This window comes from Cyrtonyx montezumae, unplaced genomic scaffold, assembly GCF_038088225.1.
Source record: "Cyrtonyx montezumae isolate F1298 unplaced genomic scaffold, pur_monq_1.0 scaffold_1, whole genome shotgun sequence".
NCBI lineage: Eukaryota > Metazoa > Chordata > Aves > Galliformes > Odontophoridae > Cyrtonyx > Cyrtonyx montezumae.
In genome coordinates, this window is record NW_027071825.1 from 3186106 (window position 1) to 3210305 (window position 24200).

General features: G+C 37.8%; 1 protein-coding gene across 1 annotated transcript; it reads right to left on the reverse strand.

Moving 5' to 3' along the window:
- Positions 1-765: 765 nt before the first annotated feature.
- Positions 766-23487, reverse strand: HOOK1 (hook microtubule tethering protein 1). The gene is made up of 22 exons (XM_065738050.1): positions 23418-23487; positions 19613-19698; positions 18024-18096; positions 17644-17694; positions 16281-16413; positions 15322-15389; positions 14093-14155; positions 13082-13165; positions 10230-10396; positions 9509-9649; positions 8254-8455; positions 7592-7702; positions 7322-7409; positions 7177-7237; positions 6459-6599; positions 5773-5860; positions 5297-5331; positions 4650-4732; positions 4144-4244; positions 3701-3802; positions 2636-2704; positions 766-1633 (listed from the first exon to the last, which is right to left on the reverse strand). The coding sequence occupies exons 1-22, from the start codon at positions 23466-23468 to the stop codon at positions 1475-1477; spliced, it is 2157 nt and encodes a 718-aa protein (XP_065594122.1). The 5' UTR covers positions 23469-23487; the 3' UTR covers positions 766-1474.
- Between the last annotated feature and the right edge of the window lie 713 nt (positions 23488-24200).

A 24200-nucleotide genomic window follows, 5' to 3' on the forward strand; every position in this document is an offset into this window, starting at 1 on the left:
ACAAGCTTGAATTGAGGGCCATACAAAATGCAAGACTACTCAAAATTCACAATTCAAACCACACTCGAAGTAGTAATTTCAATTTTGCCAAGCAAAGCTGAACCCAGCTGTCAAATAGATGGCCTTGGTGGTGAAGGTACTACATGCTTCCACTGATGCCTACAGTTAAGATTTGTATTAGATTACAGACAAGTGCAGCAGCCTCATATGCGTACTGTTAGGTGTATTCATTTAAAGGGCTGCTGTTATGTTATTTAACCAGTTGCAGTGAGTTTGTTCTAGACAGTTTGCAAAAAATGGACATAAAACTTCTTAAAAATACAGTTCACAAAAAATAGAACACTTTTTCAATAAAGTGACACATGTTTGGTGAAAGGTAGAACTTCCCCCACTCAAGTGTCAGATATCAATTCTGACTTCATCATACTACACCTAGATTCTGGAATTATGACAGCTTGTGCACTTTTCTCCCTCAGTCTTTGCTTCCAAGGATTAGCAAAGCAGCCTTTCACTCACCTGCATAGCACAGTTAGTTCAGAACGATTGCAGTGAAGCTATACATTTAAAACTGAAGGAAAAATAATTTCTATTCCTAAGGTTGTATAAATAGCTGGAAAACAAGGTTTCTTCCTACACCATCACCACCTGAACCCTGGCCCCCTTGTTCCCCCACATACCTCACAAATTTAGTGCACAGGTACTCCAGACTTTTAAAACATAGCCCAGATTTAAGTTAACACAATAGCTTTTTTTTTTTTTTTTTTTTGCTTTGTTTTGTTTTTTAAACAGGAAAAAAGACAGCTTATTTGGCTTTGGTGAATTCAACATCTTAAAGATAGGATTTCCTTAGTGTATATATGCACTAACTTGATCTTTATTTAAATAGACTGAATAATTGAGTCTCGTACTTAAGATGACAAAGCCTGGCTCCTGTTATACAGGTCAACCAGTTCTATAATTTAAAATTTTTCTTTTTAAATAAATGCAAATATTTTCTTGCTTCTAAAATTGTACTTCATATTATGTAAGAAGTACTTTTAAAGCATGTCACCAATTTTTTAAACTTTGTTTTAGAAGAGGCCAGCAAAAATGTCAAACATTGCTAGTTTCCTGAAGTATATTTTCGCATAACATCTTCCTATTACCAAAGTCAACTCTCTAGCCCAAACACATTGAATAGTTTTAAATACATAGTGCCAATTTTTATATTTACAATACATCTTCAAGGCAAATATAAATCTTAAGTTGTGCTTGTAAATACATACTGCAGTTATTAAATCTACCTCTACTCGGAAATCTATGTGCTACCTTCTAGATACCACTGATCAAGTTAATCACTTCTAGATAAATCCTGATGCTGAATTCACAGGTGCCCACTACTGTAACATAGTTTTTCATCAAATAGTTAAAAGTGGAAGCTATAAAACATTTAAGGACACTTTAGCATGTATGTTTCCCTCATGGTCCTTATGGCTTAGTCAGATGTTGCACTTGGTACTTTAACAGGAAGATTCCTTCTAGTATTGGTGACATGACGCTGCTGAGCTAGGAAGGAACGTCCTGGGCCATCCCTGCAGGCACCACCACTGCCAAGGAGTCTAGCTTCCATTCCTAATTTCTGCAGTGTTAGGCTCTGCAAAGAAGAAAACACTTATTACACACAGCAATACAAAACAAAAAAATAATTGTCCTTCACACACAAAGCTTAGGTTAATAGGCACACAATTGCTTTCACTGTATTTCTTGTAGAACTTTGTAGTGTCATACAAGGTATGAACCAATGCAGAAGAAAAGACTCATTCATCACAGAATAGTTAATTTTAGTTTATTGTAAAGCTGTTCCTTTATTAAGCATGATGTTTAACTGCTTTTGTTGTTTGATTTCCCTCCTCACTCTTTATTAAACTCTACATTGTATCAAATAAAAACGAACTTTTTCTAGTCCTTTTCACAGGGATCTAACATCTAACACTGTAACACTGCTGCATGACTCTAGCTTAATTTCACAAATGCCTTGCTAAGGCCTCTACAGATCTGAAGTAGGAGTCTGAAAGCCTTTGCAATCATGGCCTCTCTTTGCCTCAAGCCTAAGAAACAGAGAGAAGTGACTATCGAGCATTGAAGAATTTGGTCTGACAAATCCAAGTAGAAGCTTACAGCACCTTATGACTATTAAGATGGAAGTCACAGCCTACGACAAATTTTAAGTCTCCTGTTCTAAAGCCAAGCAGAAAAAATTAAATATAATAATTTTACCAAATAGTGGACTGTTAAAAGATTTTTCCCTTTGTATTACTATTGGGAATGTTGATGTTGGTATTCCTCAAGTTAACTCGGACTCATTAGATTTTGCATTCTGGCCTGCAGTCGGGATTAGGAAGTAGAAGAGAGTGATCTCACTTCAAACTTGGGGTGATCCCAGGCTCCTCTCCTTTCCTTAATTCAATGCTTTTAGGTATGAGGCCAAGCTAACCTGCAAGCTGGCTAATTCAGACAAGTAGCTAAATTACTGGCTTTCTGTCCTAAGCACCAGTTTATACTGAACATCAAAAAAGAAAAAAAGATGCAAGACTTCACAGCCACAACATGCACTTTTCAGATTTCTAAAACATTGACAAACCATCTTTTCACCCACCTTGTTATACCACGCAGTTACAATTAAATTTTCCTCATAATCACGCAACTTAGCAAGTTTGTATTCAGCCTGGAAAGAGATATTGGAGAAGACAATCTCAATTAAAGCACAGACATAATATGAATAAACTTAGTGCAGTTCACTGAGGGAAATACATCATGCAGTGGAAAAGCTTCAACAGGCAAAGTAACTAGGTGTATAAATGTAAATAAAGTTGTTTCCTTAAACAACACAGATACTTGAGACACTGACTACCTCAAGAAGCAACTAACATTTACCTATAGGTTGCACTTCAACTTCAAAACTTATTTTCAAACTGGAAAATAATAAGTATGAAATCGTATTGCAAAAGAAATAGTCTGGAAGTCTTTTTGAGCTTCCAAGGGAAAAAGACTTAAGGACAAGAAGATGATTTGGCAGAACATTCTTGTCACATTTCTGAATTTCTATTCCCTGTATACTTCTAATTACTAATTTCTACATGTAAAAGAAATTTGAGGCCACAACCTTTGTTTAGTCAATCCTCCAGGCCCACAAAGTTTTAGTGATGAATTTTGTATTTGCTCAAGTAACTGTTTCAACCAGTCCCATCAATATCACTATAAAACTGAATGCAGCATTTCCCAGTTTTCCTTTGTCCTTGGACTGTGCCAACACTCCTTTCAGAGAAGCGCAGCCAACAAAATGTTACCAAATTAGCATGTTTTACTCCTCAACCACTCCAGCTGATCCACGGGTCTAGTAAACACGTCACTGCCCTACCACCTCATCAGTCACACAAAGTGAATTTCATTACAACCAAAAAAGGTCAGACTCTGCAGTTCTGCACAAGATACTGCGTGGCAGCAAAATCATTCTGTATTTCCACTAAAACTTCTTAAAGTTTTTAGAAATATTCCAAATCTGTGTTTCAAGGAAATACACTGCTAAAAAATCTACAGGTTTAATAGTCTGTGCAGTTCCCAAATAAATGGAGCGTTCATTAAAGGATACTGGATCATTAGTAACTTGAGGACAGCAGAACACATTAGAGAAGTTCCTTCTAAGTTTATATATAGATTTTACCTCCAATGCTTCAATTTTCTTGTCTCTCTCAGTTATCTGTTTCCTGAGCAACATAATTTCTGCTGATGCTGGATTCAGCTTGGGGTCTAAGGTTTTTATCACCTACAAAAGGCAAAACAAATGCATTACATGTCTGCTTTGCACCTAATTTCCTCCACATTTCCAGCAGTAATACAAAAACAGGCCAAGCACAAGTCTGGCAATGAGGACAAGAACCAAGATTTTTTGTTTGGTTGGTTTTGTTCAATTCGGTATGAAATAGGATGTTAAAAGTTGCTGAAAAATCACTAATGCATCTCATGGTTCAGGCTGAACGATACACTCTCACACATATCTGACTGGAATCAAGCAATCAGGGGCAGAAGAGGTTTGGGAACAGGACAAATCAATGTGTTTAACAATTTGCAAAGACAAATGCCTATCTTCAGAAATATGTCACTCACATTTCTTGCTTTCTCAAGGTACATTTTATATCTTTCTTCCATTGCTTTCATGTCCTCATCTTTTTTTCGCAAAGCTGCTTCCAGCTCCCCAATCTTCTGGGCTGTTTATAAAAACCATTAACAATGACAAACAAAACGAAAATAGACATGGTACTTAATCGCTGCCAAAAAACTTTATAGCTGCTAAACAGTTTGCTGTCTCAGGTTTTATTTTTATTTCAACCTTACCATAAGGTCCCATACAACTCTGAACTCCCATTTTACAGGGTATCATTCAACAAAAGTTATGCCCCTCCCAACCTCTGCCGCTGTGTGCAAAAAAAAAACCCAAACAAACCAAAAGCAAACAAAAAAACCCAAGCCATTGCTTTTCAGGTTTCAAATCCATACTCAAGAAGAAAGCCTTATTCAGACAAGTATCTCATAGCCCAGTGACTGTGCAAACCATTTCAGAGGAATCATCCACAGGGAGGAAGAAACCATCAACAGACAAAAAACCCACTTACGGTTCTGACTAACATCGGGCTGTAGTTCTGCAAGAGCAGCCTCTTTCTTCTGTAACTCGTCATGAACTTCACTCAGCTTTTCCCTACAAATGAAATAATTAAGTTTAACTCTATGCACAATTTCATGCACAGTTCTAAGATACAATAGCTGCAAGTTAACCATAGGAAATGTTTAAAATTGTTGCTTAAACTGGTGATTCTTTTGAGTTACAATATTCGTGTGTATTTTTGCAGAGCAATACAAGCTGTTACTGAGATTCAATGTAAATGCTACTTAAGGCTTGAAGCAAGAAGAGAAGTGAACAACAAAAATACCTAGCACCTCCTTAGCAAGAACTGTGTTTGCTGAAAGGATGTATACATTTCAGAATAATTAATGGCATTTTGAGTCAAGTACAAGTGATGTTTTTAAGTGCTATAGAATCAGAACAATTTAATTAGCACTAGTGAAGATGAGATGATTAAGTGGATACCACTGTGACAAGATTCTCAAGACCAGAGCTTAAAGACTCAAATGCTAATTCTTAAGACAGTGATTCAGAAAGAAAACATGAGATATCACTATGAAGTCTTGGGCAGTTTATGTGCTACAAGAATCAAATTATTTGGCATAATTAAGTTACTGTGAATATATGTGTGTTACTTACATGTGTGCTGCCAATTTCTGCTTCAGGTTGCTAGACTACAAAGGAAAGTTAAAATTCAGTTAATTTCAGTATTTTACAACATGCAGTATTAGAAACACTCCTACAAATGATTCTTGAAAACTTATCACATCTAAATAAGGTAAGCCAGCTTTAGAACCTGCATTTTCCATTTATTTCCATGACTGCATTCCTATTTTTTGCACCAGATGGATACCAATTATCTTGTCCTTTTTCTTTAAAGTTATCCTTCTCAGCACAGCACCAGTTAAGCATAAAACTAGAGACTTACAGAAGTGAAGTAAAAGGCAGAAGAGTTACAGTTTCTTAAATGGGGAGGAAAAAAAAGGAAAAAAATAGCACCTAGCTGAGATCCTACTTTCCCAGTACTTGTCAACACCAAACACACAATATTTGATGCTGTACTCTGAACGACTTTAAATAAGAACACATTCAGGGTCAAGAAAGCTTCCACTTACTCCTTCTGTCTTGGAGCCCTGCTCCTGTAAAGTCTTTTGCAGATCTTCAATCTGCTGTTGTAACTCTCCAATACGCTCCTCATTGAGCCTTTCAGGTAGAAAAGCCAAGAAGAGACAGTTAATATCACCTAAACAGATCACAGTACTGTGAGACTCTTCTTCATGACTGGATGATAATTTTGTAGAGGGTTTACCCATCAGAACATAAGCCACAAATAAACTATTCCAAATTATTTTAGTATGACTGAAAGACCTACTGAAACAAACATTGGCAGTTCTATTAAACATTTTATAATGACTGAAATAAGGTTTACTTAAACTTAACTGCTCCTAAATGATCACGTCCTACAAAACTGCTTTCAGCATTTGTTAACTGACAGAAATTCAAACCATATTTTAGCATCATTGGCTTGCAGCTTTAGAAATTGAGTTTACATCCATTCCACCAAGAATGAGAGTATTCTACAAACAGTTCCCTCATACCACGTCAGACTCAGAACTGCCAAATTTTACATCACATTTAAGATTTCCTTCTTGCTTGTCTCATTATCCCTTCCTGTTCATTCCACATTGGTGAAATTAAATGGACAACTGGCTTCCAGCACACTGCTCTGCTACAGATGCGTGCCACTCTGAAGGACCAGGAACCACATCTTGCTATAATTAGATGCTGTTTCTCCCATCACCTTTTTTCAGTTTCTAGTTCGTTTACTGTCCAATGCTTTTGCTCCAGCTGTTTCTGGAGCTCCATAATACGTTCATTTTCTGATCCTTCCAGTTGCAGTAGAAGCATCTTATTTTCATGCTGAAGCCGAATAAACATTTCTCTGAAGAAAAAAATAATAAAACAAATAACCAAGAACAAAACAGACAACTGATTACAAAGAAGAGATAATGCTCCTATTCACCCTAAGTCGAACACAAGTTCTGGAGAACACAGATAGGGCAATAATTCAATTTTGGATGAAAAGGTAACTGAAAATTCTCAAACTCTGCAAGAAGTGGGGTTTTTTTTATTTGTTTGTTTGTTGGGTTCTTTTTGAGACGAGCAAAGTTTTAGATTATGCAACTCCAAGCTCTATTTTTTTTTTTTTTTGTCTTTATGCTTCATTCTGCCAGGATTCTAAAGTAAGCAGAGCTAGCAATTAGCTATTCTGTTTCAGTTGCTGCATATTTTTGTGTATTACATGTAGAAAGCTGTTATGTTTTTAAGAAGGAATGCAAATCAACTATAGTATGAAGAAATCATTACTAAGAAACATATGGGGGGATCTATATAAACACCAGGGATGGTAATCAAAAAGTGGGTGAAAAGGCCCTGAATATACTGAGCTTTCATGGAGAGAATTAATATTACGCCCCACCCACAGAAATCATAGAACAAACTCAACCTTTATGTCTTACCTGTATTCCACTGGCAAAATCTCAGCAGCAAGGTTATCATGACTTTTAATACGAGATGCATCTGAAATAGCACAGCAGGTTCAGTTTAACAAACACACAAAAATCACTGACAGTGAGAAAAAAGCCTTTGAAGATAAAGCAATACCCGTCTGACTCAGATGATCCTGCTGCATCTGTGAATAGCGGAGCTCTTCATTAGTCTCTTTTAATGCATCACACTGCACTATCAGTCTCTAAGAACACAAATTTGAGATGGAAGTAATTAATACTGCAACATTTTAAGCCTAAATAACAGTAATAAGGGCTAGTACTAACATTACTTTTTTAATATATATTTTTCTTTCAGAGATGCACATGCACACAGTCTCACTAACACACTAATTTTCATTAGGTGTTCAAATAAGCTCATACTTACCTCTTTTTCTTTAACTAAAGCTTCATGTTTTTCTTCAAGTCGTTTCATTTCAAATGCTAACTTATCAGCTCTTTTAGATTCTTCAGACAGCTTGTTATGAAGCTCCTGAACCTTTTTATTAAGGGATTACATTTAGCATATAAATATTTCAACATGGTACATTTACAATTGTTAGAATTTTCAACTTTTCCAATGATCATAAATGTAATTTTAACTCTTTAAAATACATTCTTCTGAAGTTAAGGACACAAGTGATAATCTCAGTAGCAGCCAAATGATTTCTCACAAGAATACAAGTTACCTCAGTTAAAGTAAATGAAAAGAAAAAACACCAACTAAAAGACAATCAACCAATCAAGAAGTTACAGTTAAGATTGTTAACATGTTTGTTTTTCTGCTTTTTAAAGGTGAAGGACTTTTCACCAAAAAAGAGCTCTAAGAGGTCTAAGGAGATAATATAGGTTAAGTTCACGGCCTGTTAAATTAATGCTGATGTTGTCATCCATGAGAGGTAACTCACATTTGTGAATATCCAAGTCCATGGCATTTTAGATTAAGTTACTTTTTTATTTATTTTTCTTTCCAATGAAACAAAAATATTTTCCTTTAGGTAAGGATATCTGAATTAAAAAATAACATCTTTAGCACAGCTGCATCCCTACCTGCCTTTTGTAGGTTTCCAATTGGGCACGGGCTGCATTGGCTTTCCTTAGTTCATCTTCCAGACTGACTGTATTGTGCATGTACATCATGTTAGTTTCCTGCAGAGATTTGACTTGTCTTCGGAAGTCATTCAGATCCTCCAGCTTTTTACGATACACTTCAACAGTTGATTCCAGCTTGCTTGCTTTGTCTGCAGTAGCTCTTAAAGGATAAACAGGAATTAGAAGACAGTCTGCTCATTCAAAGATTAAATAAATCTGATTCTTCTTTCGTGCATGTTCAAGCTATTTGCAGAGGAAGATGCAACATACTTCAGAGTTTTCTCCATTTTCCCCTTCTCTTTGCTGGGACATGAATGCTCACAGGGAGGCTTGATGTAACACTTGAGGGCATGTACAAAACCATGGGGGAAGGCTGCCACATTGTTCCATCTTGCTGCTGTTACTGCAGTTCCTGAGTAACCCTGCTGTTACTCTTTCTCCTGGTAACTTGCTTCCTGCACCAGTATGTTAAGGGATTTGCCTGCCCATTCAAATGTCTGATAACAAGTGGCAACTAAGCAAGTACATACAAAAGCCGGGCCAGATTCTAGCAGCAACTGATACTTTATCTGCTTGGACACTTGGCTGGATGTGAAGGACTGGAAAATACTAAGGGTACCCCCAACATTCACACATTTGTGTATATAAGCCACATACAGGACGTTTATGGTTAGCCTTTATGACGTTACAGTTGACACAGTGGTTGAACCTGATTATCTTGAAGGTTCCTCCAACCTAAATGCTTCTATGATTCTCTATTTTATAAATAGCAGTATCAAGTAGTGAAACTAAATCTAACTTAGAATTCAGAGACCAAAAGTTACAGCAAAGTTCTAGCTGCACACATGATTTCCTACATCAGGAGGGGCAGGCTCTTGCCAACACAAACGCCCCTCTTTAGCACAGTACATGCACAAACCCCTACAAAAATAGTTATTCTTCCAGAGCTTAAGCTTCCTTCCGTCCCACATGAACAGTGATTTCTGCGTTCATTCAGTCCTTCCTAACAGAAGAACTCTATATTGCTGTTCTTATACAAACTAGAGAAGCCATTCATGTAAGCTTGCTCTTCATTTTAGCTTTAAGAGCCCTCTTCCAACACATACTTTAGATCTTGTTTGGACAAGACCTATTTGCAGACCGAAATCCTTATGAAACGTGAAGCTTTGGCTTTAGTCACTGAATCCTACTAATGTGGAGCAGATTTACATACCTAAGAATATCATTTTCATCTTTCAAGGCTCTAGATTCTTCAGCCAATGAGGTTAGTTCGTTGTTTCTATGTTGTAGTTCAACCAACTGTTTTTCTAGATCTTCACAATGGGCACGATAATCATCTTTGGCAGCTTCAAGCCTACCAGATCAAAAACAGGAAGTCTGCTAAGAACATATTCATTACACATTCTGCTTATAACATTCCATTTAGTACAAGAGCTATTAAAAATAAATTTTAAAAAAGAAAACCTATTTATTTAAGAAGCCAAAAAACAGTACAGTAAGCATGAAATATTTGTTAAACCATAATAGGTTATATTACATGCTGTAGAATTATTATATTTATCAGTATATCAGGGAATCATATGAAAAATAAATGAAAATTTTATTTTTTTTAATATGGATCACAAAGACTAATGTGTGGAAGAAAGCAACGCATTAAGATGATTTTTTTAAATATATATATAAATAACTTTGGCATTCTTCATGCTTTCCATCACCTTTTTTAAAGGGACATAAAATAGTAATTATAAAATAACAATTTTTTCTTCTAAGGTAAAGGACTGTCTTTAAAATAGTTTAAGTTAATATCGTAGTAAAAAACTTTTATAGCAAAATAAATTAAGATGGAAAATCCTGAAGGACTACCAGAAATTCTCAGGATATATTTGGCATGACAAGTAAGGCTTTTTTGAAAGGAAAATAAAATGGTTCCATACCTGAAGTTTTCTTCTTGCAGTTTTTCTAGCTGCAACTGTGCATGAGAATACTTTTTTGCTACCACAATATTTGGATCACCAAGAGTGTCATCTAATTGCTCCAGCCTGTCATTTAGAATCTCATTTTCTGACACCAAGCTGTTTTTTTCATCCTGAAGGGCAGCCACCTGGTACAGATAAAACAGCACCAACATTGTAAGACCTGTCCAATTGGAAAGAATTAAAGCAAGACAGCAGCATGTCACCAAATTAGTTTATGAGAAAGCCTGAGTGTTTAGAATGTAATATACATAGCATACAGATGTTTAGTGTTAAGCACTAAAGGAAAAGTATCTCTAAAAAAAAAGAAACTTTCGTAACTGAAACCATGGGAAAGGCATTCAATGCGACGTGGAGAGAAACTGATTTTCATTAGAAAAGATACAATGGGCATCATACAAAAACTGTTAATAACTGGTGTAAAGGTACTCTCCATCTTGCTTGTCCTTAACAATAAAAGCAGGATGGTACTGGCTCGCACACCAACACAGTACTGCCGTGCGCTCAGCAGTGAATGGCTGTGCAAGAAGCAGTTCCAAGCACCAGAAGCTAGTAAGCACACACACAAAAGAAAAAACCTAGGCTGCTTCATATACAGCATGCATTTTTTGCAACAATCAAACAAGTTTGAAACTGAGTGTTCACAGCTAAGCAAATGAGAATACAACGCTGTACTGGGACAGTAAGTATATTAACAGCCATAACATGGGGAAGGATTAAGAGGGCAGAACTTTTTAAGTTTTTCTAGTGGAAACTACTGTGTTAATGTTGACATCCTATAAAACGTAAGAGCATGTAGCATGTGTTAGTTAACTGGCATTTAAACAGGGACAATATGCTTTTTGGGTTATGCTTTCCTGAATCATAAAGAAAACCTACCTTTCTTATATTCTTGGAATATATCAAGGAAGACTGAGACCTTACAAGTGAATTTATTAAGAATTAGTTTAAATGAGAAGTGTCAATCATTATTATGGCTTCAATAAATAAATTAAAAAAGCATATCATGGTGACATTATTAGATAAAACATAAGATACATGTAATCTAAGCAATGCAACACTAAGAAACTGTTTGTGATTGTCATTAAAAAGTTTATCAAACAGATCTAAAAAACAAAACCATATTTCCTGTAGCACTTCATAAGATGCTGACTTTCTAGATTCAGTCATTTTTAAGTACTGGGTAACAACTTATTATACACATGCATGCACAAACACCTGTGAGTAAACAGCATGTCACCCTTGCCCAGTGTAATACTTGTTAAAGTGCACCACCATTCACAGCTGTTGAATAATTCTAAAAGAACACCTGTCCTTGATATGAAAAACCAAGCAAACAAACCAACAAACCCTTTCACACAACTCAGTAAGTCTTCCATCTTCTCTCAGTTCCTGATATCTCTTGTATTATTTTGGTGTAACAGAAAAGAAGAACTACCAAACTACGATGACATCAGCTTTTTTTTTTTTTATTTAGCAGTGCACAACCCTCAATATCTTTTGTGCCACACTAAGTTATGAGCAACTGGATTTATTTAACTCATAATTAACAGAAAACTCGTGGATAACAGAGAAAGCTCAGGACCTCTCCACTGAGACATACCAAGTTTCCTAACGGAAGGAAGTGAACTGTTATCTCACCATATCCAGAAGTGAGAAATTTGAACAGTAAATACAATGCTATCCAAAGTTGAACAGTGGAAGCCTGCAAGTTCAGCTGTCAAAGCAATCCTCTTGCACATTTAAAAGAAATTGTTTTCTCAGAGTTCTCACAAGAACTTTCACATCTCTTTCACCAAGAAGGCTTACTACTGCTACAGAAGAAAGAACTGAATTAATAGTTTACTTCCCTAAGCAGATCTTCTTACGTATCTTCCAATTACTAACTCTCTTTATTTGCAGACACTATTATTTCAGTCACTTCTGTATGTAAGAAATATAAAATTGGTCTCTGGATTTATTTATTACTAAGGCTCATACAGCCAGTATAGCACTCTGGCTACTACAAGAAGATGCCACACAAATGTTTGTACAGAATCAAATACGAGATGGGCCACTTTAACACATTAGCCTCTTTCTATTCTCAGAACATAGCACCACAAAGCACCAATCAGATTTAGGACTAGCACTTCTCTAGTTTTCTTCAGAAAAAAAGTTAAATTAATTAAAAATTCAGCTTCCTACTTATGGCTGTGAAGTAAACGCTCCTTTCTCAAAAGAGACTTGATTAACTTCTATTACCACTAAAAACAGAAGTACATGTACTATCTCTGCAGTTAAGCAGAGGCTAGCAAGTAATTTGTTTATTTCCATTTCCCAAAGTATTCTCCAAGATCAAACTGTGTATAAGAAAGCTCATAAATTTTTAGATAAATTTTATAATCTTTCATCAACTACTTTTGAAAACAGCATAATTTTCCTATGATTAAATTTAACGACTGAGAAGTAAATGAACAGCTTTTTTTCATATATATAAAGTTCAAAGGACTAACAGCAGCAGTGATTAAAAGCCATGATATCCAATCCATATATGCCAAGTTTTAATGGCAATTTGCTACTGAAGGTGAATATAAAGGTAGCAGATGGAGAAACCTTTGGGTTATGAGTTGACACAGAACCTGTTTACACTTCCATCAGGAAAGTCATCGTATTCCAGTGCAGAGAATGGTTGCTTTCACACCCCCCATGAACACACAACTATGAAATCTCATTAGAAGTTAAATGAATGCAAAATTCCCATTTTGAACAGCCTAATTTTTGCATCTTAACACCACCACTACTACATATTAAAGAAATAAGTTGCTGCTTCTTACCTGTAGATCTAGCTCTTGACATCTCTGAGCCAGCTCTTCTTTTTCTGCTATTGCTTCTTGAAGATCCTCCAAAGCTCTTTTAAGCTGTTAAAGAACAAAGATAGTCAATCACTTCCAGTCTCCAAAGTGCCTCAATTGCTTAAACAAATTGTCTAAAGAAGGACATTAGGCCACTCACACAGTTAGAAACCTATATATACTGTTGGATCAGGATCTCAGTTCATTTAACCACAGTTAAAATGAATACTGCTCATAACAAGTCAAGTATTGAAACTCAAACATTCAGATGCAATACAACTTATGCTAAAAGCAAAACAAAAACAAAAAACAAAACCAGGGTAACTGTACTGCCATAATTTTAAAATCTATGTTTGTTAAGTGCCTTCAACTTATCGGATCACATATGCTCATTAACAGAAGTTGAGGCTCATGTATGCAGATGGAGTCTAAAAGCAGGATGCCTGTCTTCCTTTCCTCAGCATTAAATTCATTGTTCGTACAGCAGCATCTTTCCAAATTCAAGCTTACCCTGGACAATCAAATAACTTTCATTTCAGAAGGAAACAAAGGGTTTATCCTGATACAGCTGAGTCTTGATGTACACTTATCTCTTCTTGAAACATAGGCTTGAACTGGAAGGTTCTACCCTACCAAGGAAGACTACCTAGTTTTCTTTCTATATGTTTAAAGATGCTTTATTAACACAAGCCCTTCCTAGAACTGGCACTAAAAGAGAGTGTTACCTTACTGTTTAGTAACCTACATCAGGATATTGCTCTGCCCTTTTTGAACCAGTACAGTTTAATCATGTCAGCTCTGACTGGAACAGACATCAAGCAGTTTGTGCAGAGATGACAAAAAGATCTAATTGATTGCTGATTGTTTTGTTGTTGGTGGTTTTGGTCTTTAGAATTGGAGAGGAAGAGCAGTACTCTTCATTTGAGGAAGGTCAAGATAACAACATAATGTTCAGTCTTGAACTGTAACAGCTAAGAAGCATGAAGCAGTTACCTGCTGTTCGATTTCACTTGATGCATCACTCACAGAAGGACCCATTGCTTCCTTGCTCATGAGCTACAGAAAAAAGCCACAGGAATAAAAAGGAAGGTTAAATTAGAGGGTAATACTCTGAAAATTCCTCGTCTATTGCACACCAGTTGTATTTTCCAACACATCCTTGTTCCTCTCCAACACATCAAAGCAGATTCATAATAATAAAAAAAATCACCTCACTGTTGATAAAGGATTTGAAGAAAATGTAGATTAAGAGGACAGATCTTCCCCCCCCAACTCCCCAGCTTTAGTACAAATAGCAGCATGTCACTGGAGGAATATAATCCTCAATCAAGTTATAAGAGCAGACCAGAAGACAGGATTTCACTCTGCAAATTTAATAGTTGTCATACTCTGTCACTGTAAGCTGTCATTAAAAGCAAACAATGGGAACATTAATACATCTTTCCCTGTATTTCTGATACAAAGGTGCACATTGTTTGTCAGCAGTTAAAGGGCTTTACTGCTTACTCAGGAAGTACACTATTATTTCTAGTCCTTCAGAAAGTTTAATTATTTAAAAAATAACTAATGAGGTATGGATTTACTTCTGCCAATACGATGGATTTTAAAACTATGCAGCTCGTTTGAATCAGAATATTTTAAAACCTAATATTAACTTGTTATGTGCAGTTACACATTAATTTTTTGTCCAACATCAGTATTGTAGCTATTGATTCCTTCCACACTTTCCTGAGCTTCACAGTCCTGACGCCCACAAATGTGACTTGCTCTAAGCTGGATCACTGAGATGATCCAACTAAGAACATAATAAGATGTCAGTGAAAGAGAACCATGACAAAAATAGAAGAGACGCAGCTGGGAGTTTCTACATCAGGAGCTGGAGTGATCTGTCAGAACAATGCAGCCTCACAGTTACAATCAGCACTGTCTGGATGCAAGACTATAAATGGGAAAGAAATTTCAGAACCAGACACCAGAATAATCAGCAGCTGGCAACTAGATCCATTTCTTATTTCTAGATACACCTCCACAAGTTGTACATTTGGACATGGGACTAAAACCAAAACCCTTTGGAGTCTATTCATCTCTTTCTTGTTCCTCATCTTCCCAGATATCATTGGGAATTACTTACATTCTTCCCTGGCCTTCACCTGAATAAAGAATTCACAAAAAATCAACAGTTATGCAAACTTCTCAGCATTAGATTAGGAATTATTACTTACCTCTTGAATGGCAGTCATGACAACATGTTGAACAGACTCTTCAAGGGTCATGATATTTTGTATGTGTTCTGTGGAAAATAAAATTTGTAGAAATTCATAACAATGTTCATCTTAACAGTTTGAATAACTCAACAGTTTTGTGTTTTTGTTTGTTTGTTTTGAGAGAGAGAGATCCAGGAGAAACTATTCCCTAAAAAGCTGCTTCTGAACAGGTAGTGCTCTTCTCACACAGAGCATCACCGTTAACCAACACCACCATAATTTAATAAAATAGTAAGGAATTATAAATTCCTAAGTGAACAAATTTATCCTACGCATAATAGAGAAAGGAGATCAAGATACCCATATTTCCAGAGCACTTTTTCTAATACCTACCTACACAGATGTACATATGAGTAAGTTTTTGCAATAAGTCAAAACCCTTGCAACTGAGTTAATAAATCAAGTGTAACAAAAGATAGTTATTGCTGGTATCTTCGTTCCCAACACAACCTGACAGCTTACTTCCTACACACTTTGAGGCAATCATTCCAGATAACATTGGAATCAAACCTATACTATGAATGAAAACATAACAAGGATTTCTCAGCCACCAGATTTGGGGAGAGAAAACAAATAAATCAATCTTTAGCCTCTACAGATAAACAAAAGTCAGTTTTTCAATTGACTTGCTTGAGTGGCAGCAGAATAATATGTTTCAAGTCCTGGTACATATTTTACAAAGGAATAATTCCCCCACACATTTCAGACTACTCTTACCAAACCACAAACAAAATTTGAGTTTTATACACTAATTCCCATAGGTTTCCTGTTTTTAAGTAAATGCCAGTTTCAGATTAGGCTTATGAATGCAACAGAGACTTCTTGATACACTAGAAAGATTGTATCTGCCTTTCACCTTAAGCTTGCACATCCTGAGGCAGTCTGCTGTTTGTTCATCAGATTAAGGCAGCACATACCTTGTTTCCTTTCACAGTTGACTGCACAGCCTAAAATAAGCTGCATAAGCCTTCCCAGTTCAGTAGGATCGGAATTCTCAGAAATCTTATTTAAGTCTGGAATAAGTTCTTCTGAAATCTGCTGATCCAGAAACTGAAAAATCATTTAGAAGAGAAACTGGACTTTTGTTTTTGCTTACCATGAAAAAAATGAGTCGTTTAAGAAATTTAGACAGTGAAGTAGCCATTAACAAATTTGTTACAAAAAAAAAACTCACAGAAGGAAAATATTTTAAACATTAAATGCAGAGATACAAACTAAAAATACTGGTTTATGAAGAGTACACGTTATTAAGCTAGGAAATCTGAAAAGGACTAGATAAAACAGATGTTTTAACATTTGGTACAGGACTTCATATATGAAACACATCACACAAACTATCCCTTTTTTGGTCCAGAAAAAGCAGTTCTAAACTCCCTCCCCCCACCTTGGGTGCATACTGGGGTGGGGAGTACTTAGTACAGGGCTAGACGATGACTTTTATGAATCTCTGCATCTAATACGTGCCTCCAAATAGGCCTAAATCTAACTTATAGTAGATGGCATTAAAATATTCTTAAATAAATTAGCAATTATTCATTGATATGAAGTTATGTACTTTAACAGTTCATTAAAATTGTCCTAGCAAGAACACAAGTTTTAAAAGTTTATTATCTGGGGTGGGTTGTCTTGTCTGTTTGAGGGTAGGTTTTTTTTCATTTGTTTTTTGTTTTGGCTTGTTAATGAATGACAATTTGCACAAGAAAATACAACAGCAGTAAATTGAAAGATCCCATTTCAGCCCCCAAATATGAGAAGTTTTTTTTTTTTTTCTACCAATAAGATCAAAATACATACATTTTCTAAATTTAGTTGCTCCCTCATCTTTAAAAAGCTCCTCATCGGCCTAAATAAATTCCACTCCTGGGCCTCAATCCTGGCAATCAATCCTAGGGCTGTTACATGTGTAGAAAAGGATTAAAGCTTCACTAATAAGGAGGAAATACAGAGGTACACCCAAAAGCCTGCAGAATTCTGTAGTTCAGCAATTCTGACTTTTGCCTGGACAGCAAAAGAGAAATGGTTTCCAGGTTATATTCCAAGTCTTATCTAAATTATAAACACTTAAGTATGCATACGTATGATATACGGAAACATACCTAATTTCATATGATCATATTAATGTAACGTTCATTCAGACCTCCCATTTAACCAGGCAATTATTCCATACTTCCTATCCCAAAAGCCTTTAAAATACACTTTGCACAGGTGAAAGAGGAAAAAAAAATCCCTAGGTGAAAAAGGAAAATATGTTTATGGATTAGAACAATCAGAATTACATACCTCATGATAGTAGTCCATAATTCCTTGCAGTATTTTCTTCAGATTACTGGACTAATTGTTGTACATGAAAGATAAGATTACATGTTTTTATTAAATTATTATTTGACTACAATGAAATTAATAATTTTACAATCAAATGTTTTTAAAGCACCTCTGAGAAAGGACCACAATAATACAGGAAGGGAAATATCACAACAGAAAATCCCCATACACCAATTCTAGAAGGCACTCAAATTATCAATAGACAGTTCCAAGTATGTTCAAAATATCCTCAACAAGTCTGAGCTTAATTCTGATCTGTAGCTTTTGGACTGCTGGGCAGGCTCAGGAAAGACACCCTAACCACACTGACAAAACTTTTACTAATCAGTTTTTAATACCTTTATCCTCCAGTTGTCACCAACATCTTCTTTAATGCGATTTAGCCAAGATGCATCAAACCAAGCAGCATCTCTGAAATGAAATTAAATGATTGAAACATTAATAAGCACACATGTAAATAAATAAGTCACCAGATTCTCAGCATTAAATCATCATGATGTTTAACTAGGGTGTCTAATGAGGCATGAACTCCTGGAGACTGCAATTTATACTCATGTCAAAGGACATTTCCATCCTCCTGGCTGAATTAAGATAGCATTTTCCTGGGCAGAAAGAATTTCTGTACAGGTTTGAACCATCTAGACTTGGAAACACAAGTAGGCAAAGGCCTCTGTCATGCTCATTATACCTACCAAAGCAGTAAGTGCTGTACAGAAATGTCATCATTAGAAAAGTGCTGTCATTGAATTTGCTACCTACTTTGGTACATTTGGACTTTTCACAGCATTCACCACAATTCGTTGAAGGCACTTATCAAGAAAATATACAGATATTTTATCTACTTTCATTTGATAGTAGCCTTTTTGTTTATTTTCTATCTCTGGTTACCCTGGCCAGAACTGTATTCATTCACCAGCATAAATGAATTGTTGCAGGAGGAGTTTATACACTCTAAGCTTCAAAGACTTATAATCACAGCATATCTAACTACATCCCAACTTTTACACAGCATTGTTTATCCACTGATATCAAAGCTCCTAATAAAAGACAGTTATTATGCCCACTTACTATCCACTAACTTGCTTGTAAATAATATTGCCTAAGGCATCCATGAGCCTAGCACCACAAACACAAAGAAAGCCAGTGTTCTAGCCATTATGCTACACTGCTGCTACAGATCTTTGCTTGTAGGAATGCTGATCATTTCTTATTCTCCAATCCCAACATGGCTGTTTGACTGACACACTAGTTTAGCAGTAGTGGCATCCTGCAGGGACATCTAACCTAAAAGCCATTGAGTAACTGTGACAAGCAGAGCTTGTTAACACACATAACACAGAGATCTGTGAAGTGACCCTCAGCAAGCCCTCACCAGGCAACCCTATACCAATTCTTGCAGACCTCAGGAGAAGGGCGAGCTGTCTTTACACGACACACTTCAAGATCTATCAGCCAAAAAAGGTTCATTTTTACAAGTAATTTCTTAATAATCAAAAATAGTTTGTGCAGGAAATGATAATTCAGACTTCTCCTTTATTATTGGAATCATCACAAAAACCAAAACTGCAACGATAACCAGTCAATAAAGGCCTCATATCAGAATCCTCCCCAAGGAGGCTTCAAGTTCAAAAATTAATGTGTCACTCAATTGAGCTGTTTGTCACCGTGCTGGTACAACTGCAGTGACTTTGCTGTTCATCAGCCCACTACCACTACTTTAAGTAGCAACGGACCAGTGCCTTTTGAACTTTTAGTTCCTCATTCCACAGAGGAACATACCCCTAAAGCATGGGTATCCACAGAAGCACTGCTGATATGAAAATTAAAAAAGATCATACAATAAACTTCAGGTAGGAAAGTGTGCACGTTAAATACACAAGCCTCAAGAAACTAAATATCTGTTCTTTGAACTTATGTATCAACTTACATTTGATGAAGCACCTGAGCCATGGCAACACCACTGGTCAAGTCCTGAACATTTCTGCAAGGTGCAGCAGTGTTGAATGTCTGCAACTAGAAGAGTAAAAAACATTACATCTCTTAGTCAGTAGACAGAAGGACACAATATTAGTTACCATTTTCCTTTTCCTCTTCAAGAAAACATCCTTCTATTACGGGCAGCCTGAAATCTTGTTTGAATTATGCAGATTTTAACCCAACTGCCTCAGTATTTGTAGCTGTTGATTACAACCTGTACCTTAAAAGTTTGTATTACCAAGCTTTGTTTTTTCATACTAGTGCTTTTATTATAAATACAGACCACTAATTTGGGAAACTATGGTCACATATGTCCACTCCTCAGAATGCTTCATTCTGGATATATATTTCCTCAAGAGCAATTGGTATCAGAAGAGGGAATGAACACTGAATGAGAAAAAAATAATAATCCAGTCTTTTACTGGATGCACTTAGTAACAGAAGTCACAACACAAATACAGTGTCCTGAGATTATTTGGTGATTAAGAACAAAAGGGAGAAAATTATGTAAAAACATTGGAAAATGTAGCTATCTGAGAGCTAAGGCACACTTGGAGGGTATGAAGATGGCATTTATTTCCTTGCAACATAGGATTCAAACATCAGCCCATAGATACACTTACTAAAATGAGGGGGAGGGGAACAAACAAACAGTTTTTTTTATTTATTTTTCAATTTCAAAAGTCTTCTTAAAAGCCTGAATTACAGCAAGCAAGAAGTCAGTAATCCCTTGCAGGTTACATAAAAGATTAAGCAGAACACAAACCAAAGCAGCAGTGATTGACAGCACTGCTTTCTAATAGCATAGCAGCTTTCATGTCAACAAAGGAGCAGACACAGCAGCTCACAAGTCAAGACAGAGCATGTCAGAACTCAGAGCTTTATGGCATCTGAATACACACCCCTGTAAACCAAAGAAATAAGCAGGGTAACAGGTTCTGTCATTTTAGTTCTGTGACCAAGGTCACCTGGTTCTGTCAAAGCAGAGTAAAGAGCATTGGAAAACCTTGTGATGTGCAACTTCTTTATGTACACTGGTATCCAGCAGAATAAAAACAGTTAATGAGGATTAAGCAAAATGCAAGACCAAGAGTCTTAGTTTCTCTGCACATCTGAAAGCTTTCTAAGAGTCTACAAACAATCTAATAGTAGACAAGTATGGATTCTCCAAACCCCAGGCTAATGCAGTCATGTCCTTTGAGTGTTTTTACTGTAGTTACAAAACTAACTAAATCTGGGAGGTTAGTAGAAGAAACTGAAGATTTTCAGAATGAAGCAGCACTAATTTTTTCAAATTTGATTAGTTTTTCTAAATACAGCTTCAAGGACACGCTGCAACTCAAGCTGAAGACCATTTCATGAGCCTAGCTTAAACAACCACCCCATTTACTGCTACAGCAGAAGTGGGTATTTTCCTCATAGGCATATAGCTATTGGGTTCACAATACACTTTTTAAAAATTACTTTTATGTCACATACACAGTGTCTTCACAGAAGCCTATACCACCAAACAACTGTGCATTAAATGCAATGTTCACAGTGTTCAGTCATGAAACCTACCCAGCGTTTGGAGAAGCATGCCCTCAGTTTCACCCAGACAATCTGGGGCTGAGATTCACCATTTTACATCCTGATTACACACACAACAGACAGACATTCTGTGGACCTGCTCAATGATTTTAGAGCAACAGTAAATATTCCCATTCCTCAACCCCACAATTTAAATCTATTAACTCAGTCACAGGGACATTACATTCCAAATGCTGCCAGTGCCATTAGGCATTGAATTAAGAGTACATCTGTTGTATAAAAAAATCCTCCTGGCTCCATGCAACCATACCAGAACTGGGAAGGATGACCCAGCCCCACCAGAATCTCAAACTCCTTTTCAGAGACAGTTCTAAAACAGCTTGCTCATGAATCTTCTGATTTGCATAAGTGAAGCTTTGAATTATGCTCCCCTCAAACCAGATATCTAAAAGACACTTTAATGAGATCACAACCAAGCAGAAGCCACGCTTGCTTGTACACAAACAGGTTTGGTAGGTTTCATATCGGCAACTGAAAAAAGCAGTGAAGCTTTGTCAGTGACTGCTGTACAAGCAACATCCAGCCTTTGCTGTGACATGACTTTTATTAAACTTTGGACACAAATAGATTCACTTCACATGTCTCACACTTGTCACCTGCACCTCATGTCACATGCTTCAGCTGGGATTTTAGTCAAGGAGCACTACTGCAAAATGAGCTATGGGGGGGAAAGAGACTGTAAGGCATGCTGTACTTCCAATTCCCACATGCATTCCTCATTCCCTTCACTCCCCCTTTTATTAAATTAACAGTGGCTACAGATGACACACACCAAAACACACATACTCTGTAACACTGCAACATACACACACGTATATGTAAAGGTCAGTGTGCACATATGCCTCACATCTGCACAGAAACCTCACAAACACTTTAAAGGCACTGCAGCACTCCAGTCATACCCCTACAGAGGATCTGTTACACAGAAGTGACCCATAGGTAAGGACATTTATCTTAACACTGCTCCAGTTTGGAGGCAAAAACAGCAGATCCTGAGAGGTAAAAGTAGCAGAAGACATCCAAGAAACTTTTACTGCAGAAAGCACCTGTTATAACAGCACCTAAACACCAAAGATTCTGCAGCATCCCCAGCCCTACTGATAGATATCTTACCATGCATTCCTAAAGTGGAAGGTGTTAAGGTTTATTTCACTTGTAGGAATCAGTTTACCTTCTTCACTTAAAAAAATTGTTTCTGCAGTGGGCTTTTGAGCTTGATTTTAACATGTATTACTCAAGTTAATTATTCGTAGAAACTCTTGCACATCCCTTTTGTAGTCCAATGCAACTCCATTTTGTTTTTCTGTAATGCCCTCAAAACATTAATTTCAATGACACCCATGTTACAGAACCAAGAGGCAGCATTTCACCTCTGGGCAATGTTTCCCACTATAAAACAAGCCAGAATTAAGGGGGGGGGGGGGGAGAAAAAGCAGGATACGGCAGCAGAACACAAAGTCACAAGCAAGGTGACCAGATCCTCGCCGTACTGAAAAATAAACATATGGAAACAGTAACTACAGAGAGTCGTAGACCCCTCTGCAGATGGCCTAGCACTTAATTCCCCTTTCCCAGCTTTGGAAGATGGATTTCTTTCTTCCCATTGCCCAGCCTGCTACGAATATAAGGCGGAAAGCACTTTGCAAGCGTATCTTCGCTCACTACTGGTTTCTACTACGTTGCAAAGTAGGTCAGAGGAATGAGGTGTCAGGTGTGAGAGCACACACCTAGCAAAGCACGTGTTGGGCGCCAGGTGGGCATGCAGAGCTGGATGCTCACCCACTGCTTCAGGTCACGGTCAGGATCCAGTACGCGCTCAGAGCAGGGCGCTGCGGCTATGCTAAAGGCAATGAGGCACAAAAGAGACTCGGAAAGCACAAACTGAACGGAGCTCTGTGTTTTCTCCTCCTGATGACCGTTAATCACGCAGTGCTTTTCACACCGAAGGAGAACCACCACTTGACATTCACAAGGCCGCCTCCACGCGACCATTTCCGTCCGAACGTTTTCCCGTTACCAAACACCGGTTCACGACGCAGGCCCCGTTCACACCCCCACCCCTCCCCCTCCCCCGCCCCCCGCCTCACCGCGGCAACAGCGCGAGCACAACAGGTGCCCGCCCGGCTCTGACGGAACGACCGCTCCGCAGCGGGGACGCCACTCACCCAGAGGATGAGGCTGTCACAGAGCAACGGCTCCACCGGCTTCGACTCCATGGCGTCAGCCGCCTCCTCCTCCTCCCGCCGCCTCCGCTCAGACGCACGGAGCGCGCGCACGGCCGGAACCACGCGCCCACCCCCACGCGTACGCGTCAGCGCCCGCCCCTGCCTTCGAACGTCGCGAGTGGCAACGGGCGCCACCAATCGGAGGGCAGGGATGCCGCGGCTCCAACCAATCGGGGGGCGACATTCCCGGGGGCGGGGCTACGCCGCTTGGCGGCAGTTTACCTCAGCGGTTTCCCGATGCGGATGTATGGCCGCTCGGTGTGGGCTGACGCAGCTCACGGGCACCGTGGGTCGGGAGGCTGTGCTGATGGATCCCTGCCTCCTTCTGCGGTCGTCAGCCCTACGTTGGAAGTGCAACACGGCCGCCAAACTGCCCTGGTGCCGTGGGGTCGGCCCGTTTGCGCCAGCAGCGCTGCTGCTTCCAGTAAGAAATACGTTGTAAAACTTCCTTCTGAAGTAAAGCGTGAATATTGGTGAATAAAGCCCTCAAAATTCCTTCATGACACTTCAGTGAACATCCCCTAGAGATGTCATACACGTTTTTGGCTGTTTTGGGCTTTATTCCTCTGTTGTTGATTCTGCTTTGGTAGGTTAAAACCATGCTGGATGAATTGGACAATACTCACGTCACCTTCCACTTTTAAAGCTATCTGGTATTGCAAAAAGCTCATTTAAAACAGGCATTTCTTTTCTTTCTTTTACTTACTATAATGTCATTTTCAT